At 35.4% G+C, this 14,130-nt stretch overlaps 1 protein-coding gene and 1 pseudogene across 1 annotated transcript in view; one reads left to right on the forward strand and one right to left on the reverse strand.

Moving 5' to 3' along the window:
* The window catches only part of PIGX (phosphatidylinositol glycan anchor biosynthesis class X), a 33,388-nt gene that overhangs the window by 11,370 nt on the left and 7,888 nt on the right, over positions 1-14,130 (forward strand). The window contains exon 4 of the mRNA XM_006936179.4: positions 6,274-6,415. Within this exon, the coding sequence (XP_006936241.4) occupies positions 6,274-6,415 (142 nt within the window). The remainder of the gene's footprint in view (positions 1-6,273; positions 6,416-14,130) is intronic.
* Positions 2,139-4,142, reverse strand: LOC101082591 (annotated as a pseudogene).

The raw sequence follows: 14,130 nt of genomic DNA on the forward strand, positions 1-14,130 counted from the left end.
GTGATGCTTTATTTGGGCTTTGGTGTCAGGCCAGTGCTGTCCTTGTAAAATAAATTGGGAAATATTTCCTTCTACGTTATTTTCTGTTTGTACAGCATTGGTATTATTTCTTTTTAAAATATTTAATAGAGTTAAACAATAAAGCCGTCTAGGGCTGAGGTTTTTCATGCGGGAAGGCTTTAAACTTTTTCTTTTAATTACAGATTCAAGATACAGAGATATTTAGATATTCTATTTTTTCTTTTGTCAGTTTTTGTAATTTTTTCTTTCCAGGAATTTAGCTATTTTAAGTTGTTTAATTGGAGTAAAATTATTCAAGTATTCCCTTATTGTCCTCTTCATATGTAGAGATCGTATAGTAATGTTTCCTCTTTTATTCCTGATATTGGTGATCTGTGCTTTTTCTCTTTCATGATCAGTCTAGAGATTTGTCAATGTTACTGATTTTTGGAAAGAAAAGGTTTCATTGATGTTTCTCTATTGTCTACTTTCTGTTTCATTGATTTCTGCTCTTTATTATTTCTTTCCTTTTTGCTTTAAGTTTAATTTCCTTCTTAGTTTTTTAATGTGGTGGCTTAGGTCATTGATTTTAGAGTTTTTTCCTTAATAAAAGTATCTTTGCATTTAAGGCTGTGTTTCCTTCTATGCAGGACTTTAGCTGTATCCTGTAAGTTTTGATGTGTTTGTTTTCATTTTCATTTAGGTCAGTATATTTTCTAATATCCTTTTTGATTTCTTTTCTTACATCAGTTATTTAGACATATGTTGTTTGATTTTAAGGTTTTGGGGGATTTTCCAGAAATTTTTTACTGATTTTTTTGTCTGTTTTTTTATAGTAACTATTTATTCTAACCTGAGCACCTCAAAATAAACTGAACACTAGTGAAATGTTTTCTTTACCAATTTGGAATTATTATAAATGTACAAGTTCTGCTAGCTGTTCAGCACTCAAATAGGTTAGATCATCCTTGACACATAATGGAAATACCTAAAACAATTAGTGCAATATACTGAAGTGGTCAAAATAAAATGAATTTGGAAAATAAGGCTGCAAGATTATTACCAACATATTGCAGCACTCATATTATAGATTACAGGTATGTTGTTTACGATGGTTCTAGCCATACAGGAACAACTGAAGCCCTCTTCCTTCCAAAGAAGGAGAGAGGAAATAATTAGCTGTTTTAGTAACTGTAAACTTTGCATACTTTCAAACAACTCTTAATATTGTAGAAAAGTAGTAAACATAATATGGACACTACAGTCCAGTACCTTACTTCCAATACAGTTGAAGATTGAATTTAAAATAAGTTTGGGGTGTCGGGGTGGCTCAGTCGGTTAAGCATCGGACTTTGGCTCAGGTCATTATCTCATAGGTCATGAGTTCGAGCCCCGTGTCGGGCTCTGTGCTAACAGCTCAGAGCCTGGAGCCTGCTTCGGATTCTTTTCTCTCTCTGCCCCTCCCCTGCTCACAGTTTGTCTCTCTCTCTCTCTCTCTCAAACATAAAGAAACATTAAAAAAATTAAAAAAAAATAAAATAAGTTTGAATGTACATATTGTTAGTGCATCAACTATATTACATCCAAAGAGAACAAAAGCCCCTTTTAGCCCCTAAACGACAAAGCTAGTAGTAATTAAACAGATTCACAGACATCTGGTTTGTTTCATTTTTGTTGAAGAGCCCACATGTTTGCAGGGAGTGCTGTTCATTAAGATGCATTTATCAGTTTCATATTCCTAAATTTAGATGTGGTTGCACTTGATTTTTTTAAGTCTATTTAAAAAAATAACAGGACTGGCTATAGTTTAGATGTCATTGATGTTTATTTTTTTCCCCTGAAGATATGGGACTGTTTTCTCATGGCTAATTTGTTAAAATGTGGAATATACACTTTAAATGTAGATTCTAGGAGAAATTATCGTTTGTCTGAATTACTGTAGCAAAGTAGAAGTATCTTTAGATCATCCTTTTTAAAAAAGAATGTTTTGGGGTGTGTGGGTGGCTCAGTTTGTTGAATATCTGACTTTTGATCTCGCAGTTCTTGAGATGGAGCCTTGTGGGCTCCGTGCTGATAGCGTGGAACCTGCTTGGGATCCTGTCCCTTTCTCTCTGCCCCTTCCCTGCACACAAGGCCTCTCTCTCAAAATAAGTAAATAAACTTAAAAAAAAATAGAAATAAATAAAAAAGAATGTTTTTGCAAAGCCTAAGTTAATGAGTTACATGCCTTTTTCATAGAACTGTAGTTAACTGTGGGTCCAAATAGTATTTTGTTGTATCTCTGGTGATAAGAAATGATTTCTTCTAACCTTCCAATAAAGCAGTGGACAAATCTAGAGATTTGTCAATGTTACTGATCTTTGGAAAGAAAGTATTTCATTGATGTTTCTCTATTGTCTAGTTTCTATTTCATTGATTTCTGCTCTTTATTATTTCATATTCTTCTATTGCTGAACAGAGGGACACGTGTGTTATTATAAATTAAGTTCAAAACACTTAAAATAATTCTGTATTAGAAACTTGACTCTATCATAAATCTCTTTTTGGAAATCACCTTGGACCTGTTAAGTGTACCAGTTTCAGTGTTATTAACATTTAAGGAAACAAAAACATTTTAAGAAGCAGAAGAATATTCCAGCTAGCTCAAACTGGAGGTTTAATTACTACGACACTGACTCCTGGTTGGCTGTGTGAGTTCAATAAATTCTGCTGCTTTCCTCTGGCAGAATTTGCTCCTGGATTTTGTGGTCCATTATTTGGCAGATTTTTTGCTATTACTGTAAATATTTCATTTACATTCATTGACGTTTTAGCTGATGTCTCCATGAATAATAATTTTGTCATCTGCATAGGACTGTGCTTCCTGGAAATCTACAGCTCATTTATTCTAGGTCAGCTTTGTTTCCTGGTAAAGCTATGACAGTGTTAGGACTTGCTTGCCTCTGAAGTTCTTTAACCCAGTTTTTTGCTCTTGCAAAGAACTCCTCATTTGAGATCTCATATTCAAGTCTGGCTACCTGTGCTTCTCTGTGGTACATTGGTGCTAGGCTATAGTATAATTCTTGACCAGCTGCGTCCCCTACTTCAGACTTCACAGTTGTATTATCAAGCTAGCCAATTTGGGTTACAGAAGCAGCCACAGCAGTATTCTCTTGAAATTCATGAAACTGGCCCTTCACAAAACAAAGAACTAGGCTTGATTTGCCAAGGGCAGACTCTTCCAGAAGTACTAGTTTGAACTGGCATATTGTATCTACAGTATTTGGCCTGTTGGGTCTTGTTGCTCCTCCATTAGCCATGTCCACATTTGAAAGAGGCCCTAATTTCAATCTCCTAAATGAATTTTTTTCTTTCTGGTGGTAAAGAAACCTGAGACTACACATGTAACTGTGAAGCCAAAGCTTCCTGGCAGCAGATCCCAGGCAGAGGCAAAGGAGGAGACGGAGCCTGAGGCTGTGGCTTTGGTGAAGGCGGTTTCTCCTCCTCTTTTGATATCTAACTCAATTCCCTGTGGTTAGAGACTATACTCAACAAGATTTCAGTCCTATGAAAACTTCTAGAGACTTCTTTTATTGCCCAGCATATAGATTTTTCTAGTGCAGTGTGCTCTTGTTTGGTAGAACAGTCTATTAATATCAGATAAACTTGATTGAAGATTGTGAATGCCTTCTATATCCTTACTGATTTTCTACTTATTCTATCCATTATTGAGAGAGGGGTATTAAAATCTCTGGCTGTAATTGCAGATTTGTCTATTTATCCTTGAAGCTTTACCAGTTTTTGCTGTGAAGTAAAATACATGAACATTTTGAAGCACTGTTTTTAGATGTTTTATAGCACATTTAGGATTATTATGTGTTCTGAGGAATTGATCCTTTTATCTTTTTGTAATGTCCTTCTTTATCCCTGACAATATTCCTTGTCCTGAAATCTGCATTTTTGATGTTAATATAGCAATATTTTTATTATTATTTCACTATCTTTATTATTAATGTGTGTCTTATAGATAGCATATAATTAATTGTTGCTATTTTATCCAGTCTGTCAATCTCTACATTCTAATTGGAATGATTAGACCATTTACTTTTTTTTTTTTTAATGTTTATTCACCTAGACAGAGACAGAGTGTGAGTGGGGGAGGGGCAGAGAAAGAGGGAGACACAGAATCTGAAGCAGGCTCCAGGCTCCGAGCTGTCAGCCCAGAGCCTGACATGGGGCTGGAACTCATGAACTGTGAGATCATGACCTGAGCTGAAGTTGAACACTTAACCAACTGAGCCACTGAGGAGCCCCTAGACCATTTACTTTAAAAAAAAAAATTCTTAAGTTTATTTTGAGAGGGAGACAGAGAGAGAGTGAGCGCACATGTGTGCTTATGTGAGCAGGGGAGGGACAGAGAGGGAGGAAGAGAGAGAATTCCAAGCCGGCTCTGCGCTGACAGCACAGAGCCCAACATGGGACTCAATCCCACAAACCATGAGATCGTGACCTGAGCTGAGGTCAAGAGTCAGAAGCTTAACTGACTGAGCTACCCAGGTGCCCCTGGACCATTTACTTTAATATAAATATTTATTTGCTTGGTTTGGTTTAACCCTATCCATTTTGTTACTTTTTTTATATTTGTCCTAGCTAATCTTTTCTCTCTTTCCTTGCCTTATTTTAGATAAATTGAATATTGTTTAAGCATTCCATTTTATCTCCATTTTTGGCTTACTAGCTATACCTCTTTCTTTTTCTAATTGGTTGCTTTAGACTTTATAGTGTACAATTTCAGCTTATTATAGCCTACCTTCAAATATTATTCCACACTAAGAATAATGTTTGAATCTTAGAATCGTTCATTTCTTTCTCCTCTTTCTCTTCCTTTTTTTTTTTTTAATGTTTATTTATTTTTGAGAGAGAGTGTGCACGCTCAAGCAGGGGAGGGGCAGAGAGAGAGGGAGAGACACAGAGTCTGAAGCAGGCTCCAGGCTCCAAGCTGTCAGCACAGAGCCTGTCATGGGGCTGGAACTCATGAACCACTAGATCAAGACCTGAGTCAAAGTCAGACACTTAACTGACTCAGCCACCTAGGCATCCTGATATGAGCATTTTTGAGTGTGTGGATTTTATCTTCCTTTGAAGGGCATTGGGCTTATTTTTTCTATTAGCAGTTAAATTAACTTGTGTATCAGCTTGATCCTCTTAACCTTTTTTTGTATAGCTCTAAAATTAAAGTGGCCTTTACTGCAAGGCTAATTTAGCTGCAAAGGCCTTGCCGTATTGGTATCTTTACCAAAAGCTATGGTCTCTGTACTTTGGTTGGTTGGAAATGCAGATTTCTCCCAACTTGTGTGAAATTTTAGAATTTCTGATTTTTCAGTTCCCTGGTTATTCTTTGCCCAGTCTCGTGGAATTACACTTTACTCATGCTTTTCTTAGTATTCAGAAAAAACTCAAAGGGAGACCAATTCAGATTTATAGAACTCCTACGTAGTACCGTCCTCTCTGGAATTTAGCACCTTATCTTCCAGCTACTTCAGTCTCCCTTAACTTGTTGTTGTTGTTGTTGTTGTTGTTGTTGTTGTTTAAGTTTATTTATTTTGAGAGAGAGAGAGAGAAAGAGAGAATTCCAAGTAGGCTATGCACTGGCAGCGCAAAGTCCAACGTGGGGCTCAAACTCACAAACCTTGCGATCATGACCTGAACAGAGATCAAGAGGCGGACGCTTAACGGACTTAGCCACCCAAGCACCCCTTCCTTTACTTCTATCTCTGTTTTATAATTTAAGCAAAACCACTGTGTTGTGCTTTGGGTTTCCTTCCCCATACTTGGTCCAACATGTGCCTTCAGACAGAAAGCTGGGACAATTATACATTTAGGTTTATAATCTACTTCAAATTAATATTTGTATGTGGTATGAGTTTGAGATCAAGGTTCATTTTTTTTCTGTGTAGATTTCTTGTTTCAGTACTACTTGTTGAAAAGACTCTCCTTTTCCTATCAAATTATATTTGGCACCTTTATTGCCTATAAACGTGTGTGTCTGTTTTTGGACTCTATTTCTTTCCATTGATCTTTGTTTTCATACTAATACTGTACTGTGGCTTATGACATAAATTCATGAACGATCTCATGAGTGGTTCTGACATGATATAAATATTTCATTTGACTTTATGATTTTCTGAAAAATGAATTTGAAATGCAGTGTTTTTACTAATTCGAATGTAATGTTATGCTATTTCATTTAACAATTGAATGGAGAGATTTATTTTAAATGTACTTATCTTACAGAGACCTCTTAATAAAAGTGAAATTTGGAGAAAGCCTTGAGGACTTACAGACCTGTCGACTCTTAATTAAACAGTACATTCCATCAGGACTTTTTGTGGATCCATATGAGTTGGCTTCATTACGAGAGAGAAACATAACAGAGGTATAACTATTAGAGAATTTTTTTGAGAGAGAAATTATTTTAGGGATGCTATAATTTGGATTAAGGAAAAATAATAAACAAAGCAACATTGTACTCTATTCATTTTGTTAAAGCATATAAAGTAATTTTTTTTAGGTAGGATAGGAATATTCTTTAAAAAAATAAGTGATATGTGTCAAGCTTGTCAGTAATAAACCAACTAAACTGAACTAGTTAAATGCTTTTTGTCAGATTGGCTCCCAGTTTAGTGACTATTATATGTTTTTGTGAAGATTAATGATTAATAAATACTGCTTCAGCATTTAACAGTATCGTTAGAGTGACATATACCCCAACATCTGTATAATTCGAATGTGGGAGGAAAAGAAGCTGATATTTATTGGCTATCTATATGCCAGATATCTTCTTTTTTTTTTTTTTAAGGAAGCAAGGTATGTTAAGCATTAGAGAAAGATGATGTCCCATACCTTCTGCACAGATCAATCTTTATAAAAACCCTAGAAGTATTATCTTTCCACTTTATAGATAAGGAACCTGAGGCACAAAGAGGCCAAGTAACTTATCCAGGATCACACAGGTAAATGGAAGAGCCAAGAGGTAAATCCAGGATTGCCTAATTGCAAAGTTGTTGCTCTTTCCAGAAATGAATCTTATTCCTTAGTTAATGGTTTCCTTAACTTTTGGTAAGAATTACTTGGGGTTGCTTTTTGTGCAGATTATGTCTTTCTGGGAAATCTTAATTCAGTAGATCTAGATTGGACCAAAAATCTGTTTTTAACAACTCAGATGATTCCTATTAAGAAATTTTGGGAAATCTTTGTTCGTAAGATTATAATCTCTATATAAATATAGAAAAGGTAAAATAAATATACTATACTTGGAGTCATATATAATGACATTTTATTTCTAATTGTGGTTTAGGCCAGTTTCTTCATCTGTTTTAATTACTTAAATTTCTTCCTGAATAGGTAATTATATTCTCATGGTTCAATATTCAGCAGGTATGAAAAGGTGTATAATGATGAACTTCCACCTCTCTCAGCCCCCATTCACGAAATTTCTTCCTGTGTTCTGTTTTTTTTTGCACATATATAACAGTTTAGATACACATGTTCACATATATGGCAGTGTCAGTACATATACACATGTGGAAAGACCTCATTGCTTTTTTCCTCATCTGTTTCCTTCACTGAGTCATGAATTTTGAATGAGGCTTTTGAAATTTTAATAATAGGTTTCAAATTTAAACGCAGTTCTTGGCTTGTAGTGACATGGATTGGAATCATATTTAAATTTCCGTTAATAAAATTGCCTACCATGTTTTAAGAAAATGGAATTATTTTTGCACAGGAGTGCCCAAAAAGAGGTCACATGCACACCCTCTTGGTAGGGATGAGATTGGGGTATGTGCAGATGGTTGTAGCAAGAAAACTGGGCAGGAACAGGATGCCACTCTGGATTGATTGACAAGTTTCTCTTTATCTTGATTTTCTGTTTCCTATTTTTTTTTTTTTTTTTTTTTTTTTTTGGAGAGAGAGTGAGTGAGCTAGTGGCAGAGAAAGGGAGAGAGAGAGAGAGTCCCAAAGTGGGGCTTGAGCTCACCCCAGGCAGGGCTCGAGCTCACCCAACATGGGGCTCAAGCTTATGAACCATGAGACCATGACCTGGGCCAAAGTCAGATGCTTAGCCAACTGAGCCACCCAGGTGCCCCTTGTTTCCTAATTTTCTAATCCCTAATTATAAGACTTTTAAGTGAATTTACTATTTCATTTGGCAATTTCTAGAAAAATAGATGTCTCATTTGTGACACATAGCTAATTGGAAGTTGATTTCCTGATATATGAGATGTTATTTCCTTCTGCCTAGCTGGGTTGAGACTGTGGCACAATTATTTGCGCAGAGAAACTCTGTCACAAGAAGTGGTATTAAATGATGAGTATAACTGGATAGAAGTTAATTTATATGTAGTAAATGATCAATGCTTATATATTTAGATAGAGATCTTGACTGTTCCATGAGATAAAATTTGTGACTGCAGCAAATAGAACAGTGGGTTCAAATTAAATGAGTGATGTGTGGCAACAAAATGTTTTGTAAGGAGTTTGTGGTTTGTGATGGTTTATCAGCAATTTGAAAATAAAGACAAGCTTTAAATAGGTATATTGGATAAGGCACATCAAATGAATCTCATTTCATTTTTAGATAGGGCTATTAGATATACTTAATCAAAATCTCTCACATTCTTTGAAAACAGCATAATATTAGATTGAAACATATGAAATTGCTGTTCTTTAGATCAAAATGGAAATGCTGTGTTTTTGAAATCATAAGTTTTACTCAGTCAAAATGTGTAGTATTAGGTTCTATGCCCTGACCTATGCCCTGACCAAGTTGGAGGACAGCGACCAGATATACTCTCTCACGTGAAACAACCAAGAAGTAGACAAAATATATGAAATGATGGAAAAGATCATTGACTATAAGACAGTGAGGGCAGTGATATGTGAAGTAATTGGGCAATTAATAAGGTGAGCTTTACAACCATCCCAGCTTATTGCTTTGGAGAGTTTTCAGACTACAGTATAGGGAGCAGGAACCCAAGCAGAACCTGGTAGACTTCTTGAATTGAGGAGATGAAGGTGAGATTCTGGGGAGACCGAGGTCAGTAGAATTCACAAGACAGCATGGTAGAGAGGAGAGAATTGCATAGAGACAACTCCAGAGATCCATAAAAGATTCTCCTCAAGTACATAGTTGAGTATTGATTAGTGCATGCATGTGAGGAAACTACTTGCTGCTGGGAAAAGAACCGTATGAAAAAATTAGAGGTTATAGTGTCTGGTACTCACATAAGGCCAGTAGTAGTGTCTGCTCCCAGCAACCAGGCTAGGAACAGCCTCCTGATTCACTGGGCATTAGATAGAGTAAATAGAAGAAATTTTACTCAGTAGTGGGAGATACTTAGCCCTAGACTGAACATTATGGCAGTTCTGTTTAATAAATCTTAAAAGCAAGACCTTCAGAAAACCAAACTGTTTGTATGTGACTTTACTGCATAGAAACAAAACTCAAGAATACTTATAGGAATACAGAAGTATCCAGCACCCAATAAGATCAAAATCACAATGTCCTGATTCTAATAAAAAATTAAGAGGTATGAAAAGATGGGGAAAAATATGACCTGTAATGAGATAAATGAATCAATCAAAACCAATCTAGAACTGGCCCAGATAGTAGAATTAACAGACAGGACATGAAAACAGTTACTATAACTGTATTCATATGTTCAAAAAGGTACGTAGAGATGTGGAAGATATATAAAAGGGCAACATTGAACTTGTGAAGAAAGTAATGGCATTCAAGGATTGCAGAAAAGATTAATAAACTTGAAAACATAGTAATAGAAACCACAAAAAATATAAAACAGATTAAAAAATAGAAATGTAAAAAGTAAATGGAGCAGTAGTGAGTTGTGGGACAACTTCAAATGGCCTACTGTCCCTGTGATTGAACTGTCTTGAAGGGAAATCTCTACCCCATATTCCTTGCAGCATTATTTACAGTAGACAAGCTATGGAAACAACCTAAGTGTCCATCAACAGATGAATGGATAAAGAAAATATGTGTGTGTGTGTGTGTGTGTGTGTGTGTGTGTGTGTATACACGCGCGCGCACACACACACACACACACACACACACACACAATGGAATGTTACCTATAAAAAAGAAGAAAATCCTGCCTTTGCATCAACACACATGAACCTTGAGTGCATCATGCTAAGTGAAATAAGTCAGACAGAGAAAGACAAATCTCACTTATATGTGGAATCTAAAAAAAACTGAACTCAGATTGGTAGACTGGTGGTGGTTGCCAGGAGCAAGAGTGTGGGAGGAATAGGTGAAGGTGGTCAAAGAGTACAAACATCCAGTTATAAGATGAGTAAGTTCTGGGAACTAGTGTAGAGTATGGTGACTGTAGTTAACAATAATGTATATTTGAAAGTTAACAGAAAAGAGTATACTTTAAGATTTTTCATTGGGGGCACCTGGGCTGGCTCAGTTGGTACAAAATGTGACTTTTAAGTTTATTTATTTTGAGAGAGAAAGAAAGCGTATGTGGGGGAGGGGCAGGGAGAGGGAGAGAGAGAGAATCCCAAGCAGGCTCTGCACTGTCAGCACGGAGCCCAACTCAGGGTTTAACCTCATGAACCATGAGATCATGACCAGAGCCAAAGTGGGATGCTTAACTGACTGAGCCATTCAGGCACCCAGGAATAGATCATTAAAAAAATGTACTGTTAGAATTAACATCTCAGTGTCAGAAAAGTATTATACCTTTAATTTTTATAAAGTTTTACATTTGTAGATTGTAGAAGTTGTTCAAAGGCACCACTTACTATGCCTTAATTGAGAAGTTTTTTTGAAGAGCTCTACTTCATGAGAGAAAGATATGGCAAATGTTATTGATATGGCACAATTTCATAGCTTAATTCATTTAACTTAGCTGTAGTGGTTTATGACATATGTAGTCACATGACAACACTCAACTGTTGTCATGAAAGAGTATAGATCCATGTCTGTTAACCAGTGTATGCTCCTTTTGGATTAATGTTTGATGTATAATTTCAGTTTTTTGATAATACATTATTGCTATTTTATCTGCAGTGAGAACGGAATAACAAAAATATTTTTTGCAGATCAGTATATAGTCACTAGGCTTTTGGGGGTTGCACTGATAGTTTAGGCACATATTTGGGAAATCTAGCATCCAGCCATTGTCCAGATTACTTTTGATTGTCAGGTTTTGATATCCAAAAATATTTTTCTCTTGTTTTACATCTAAAGTGATATATACACTTCCAGCTGTCTGAGGTTTTGGTTACCTGTCAATGCATGTACCTACTTGTACAATTTTTTCCCCTTCCCTGTTGTAGGTCTGTTTTAAGAAACTCCTAGCCCAAACTCCTAAATCACCTCTAAGACCTCAAGTTGTTGTTTATGGGTTAGCTTGTGTTGATTCTTGATTGATCTTGGTTTAAAATGGATTTAGGTCTTTGTTGAAGTTCGTGTAAAAAAAAAAAAAGATTCTCATTCTAAGAATTGAGATACAATTCAAATCACAAAATTCACCCTTTTGAAATATACAAGTTAGTAGTTTTTAGTATATTCATAAAATTGTACAACCATCACAACTATTCTAGAATATTTTCATTATTTTCCAAGAAACCCTTAAAAGGCTAGCTTTTGAGTTTCAATGCCTAGTGTAAAAGTTTTTGAACCGTTACCAAATAACTCTTCAACCAACAGAGCCCTCTCTGAAGGCCAAATTATTTCTTCCTGCCTCATTTTCATTATATCCCAGTTTCAATGCACATTTTAAAAATTCTCAATTCGGAGAACTTACCATATATTTATTTCTATGGGAAAAATAATAAGTAAAAAAACAATATTTAGAGAAGTTGAAGATCATCGTGCCATCATAAATTCTAAGTATCACTATCAGGAATATACTTTATATCAGTTTTACTTATTATGCTTAATTTTCAGCTACAGGCATATCTCATTTTACTGTGCTTCACTTTATTGTACTTCACAGATACTGTGTTTTGTTACAAATTGAAGGTTTGTGGCAACTCTGTTCAAGCCTATCAACATCATTTTTCTTTTTTTTTTTTACTTTTTTTTTTTTAACGTTTATTTATTTTTGAGACGGAGAGAGACAGAGCATGAAAGGGGGAGGGTCAGAGAGAGAGGGAGACACAGAATCTGAAACAGGCTCCAGGCTCTGAGCAGTCAGCACAGAGCCCAACGCGGGGCTTGAACTCACAGACCGCGAGATCATGACCTGTGCCAAAGTTGGACGCCTAACCGACTGAGCCACCCAGGCACCCCTCAACATCATTTTTCTAACAGCATTTGCTCACTTCATGTCTCAGTATCACATTTTGGTAATAATATTTTTAACTTTTTTATTATTATATTTGTTATGGTGATCTGTGATCAGTGATTATAACTTGCTGAAAGTGTAGATGCTGGTTAGCATTTTTTAGCAATAAAATATCTTTAAGGCATGTACATTGGGTTTTTTTTTAAGGCATAATGCTATTGCACACTTAATAGATTACAATGTAGTATAAGCATAACTTTTATTTGCATTGGGAAGCCAGAGGATTCATTTGATTTGCTTTATTGTGGTGATCAAGAACCAAACCCACAGTATCTCTAAAGAATGGCTGTATTAAATACTAGTTTTTATGTTTAGTTTAACCTAATTGAATAAGGGAGTCTGTGTGACCTGGCTTTGAGTCTTGGTTCCTCTACTTATTCTTTATATTGTTTATTCATTCAGATACTTTGTTTGCTCATTTATATAATAAGGCTAATAGTTCCTGCCAGATAGGGTTCTTGTGAAAATTAAAGGAGATAATGTATATAAACCACTTAATGAAATACCTGTCAATATAGTAGCTACTCAAAGAAAGATATGTTTATTATTATCATGTCATACATACATAAGATAGATAGAAGGGGTGCTTGGGTGGCTCATCGGTTAAGCATATGACTTTGGCTCAAGTCATGATCTCACAGCTCGTGAGTTCAAGCCCCGCGTCAGGCTTCGTGCTGACAACTCAGAGCCTGGAGCCTGCTTCAGATTCTGTGTCTCCCTCTCTCTCTCTATCCCTCCCTCATTTGCTCTGTCTCTCTCTCAAAAATAAATAAATACATTTAAAAAAATTTTTTAAAGATAGATAGAAAATAAGATGTTCATAAGATAAGATAGAAAATTTTGGGCTGTTTTTTTATTTACACTTAGTTGTATCCAAGGAGAGTTCATTAATAAATTTCTAGCAGGAGGTCTCTAGTAATATTCCTTAGGACTTTGCTCTTGATCCCCCTGGTCAATGTTTTTATCCTTAAGTGAAAATACAGAAGACATAGTTACCAAATTCATAAATGTTACATAAATGTTGGTTGACAGGTTGAATTTCAATTAAATCTCAACATCCTGGAAAAAATAGACTGTAGCCAGGAAGATAAAATTTAATAGAGATAAATCTAGGCCCTTCATTTAGTTAGTAATAAGTCAATTACTTGAAAAAATAGTATGGGAGTTTCTTGAATGTTTTTGCAAAATTTTCAAATGAAAGATATAGGGACGAATAGGTGGAACACAGGGTCAGCAAAACTACTTTGTAGGATGCTGTAATGGGAATTTATGTCCTTTTACATTTGTCAAAACACATAGAATCTACAACATAAAGATTGAACCCTAACTTAAATGATGGACTTTAATTTGTCAAAACCAGCTTATCAATTGTAACAAATGTACCATACTAATGTTAATAGTAGAGAAAACTGTAGGGTGGGGGGTGATACATAGAGATGCTGTATTTTCTGCTCTGTTTTCCTGTAAACCTGAAACTGCTCTGAAAAATAGTCTTATTTTTTTTAAAAAGTACATATATCTTCTATATATGGATATATATCTCACTGAAATAAGGCTGCTAAAATAATCTTACAATTTTTGACTGAAAGTAATATTGCTACTATATACCCTGAGTGTTTCTAAAGGTAACTAATATGATGAATGATTCGGAAACCATATCATGAGAAACCAAGAAAGCTATGAATGTTTCTCTGAGGAGGAGAAAATTTAGTGGAAATGTTTGAGGGACCCTTAGTGAAATAGGGAACAGTTTTATTGTAGGTATTGT

This window comes from Felis catus, chromosome C2 (assembly GCF_018350175.1).
Source record: "Felis catus isolate Fca126 chromosome C2, F.catus_Fca126_mat1.0, whole genome shotgun sequence".
NCBI classification, from domain to species: domain Eukaryota; kingdom Metazoa; phylum Chordata; class Mammalia; order Carnivora; family Felidae; genus Felis; species Felis catus.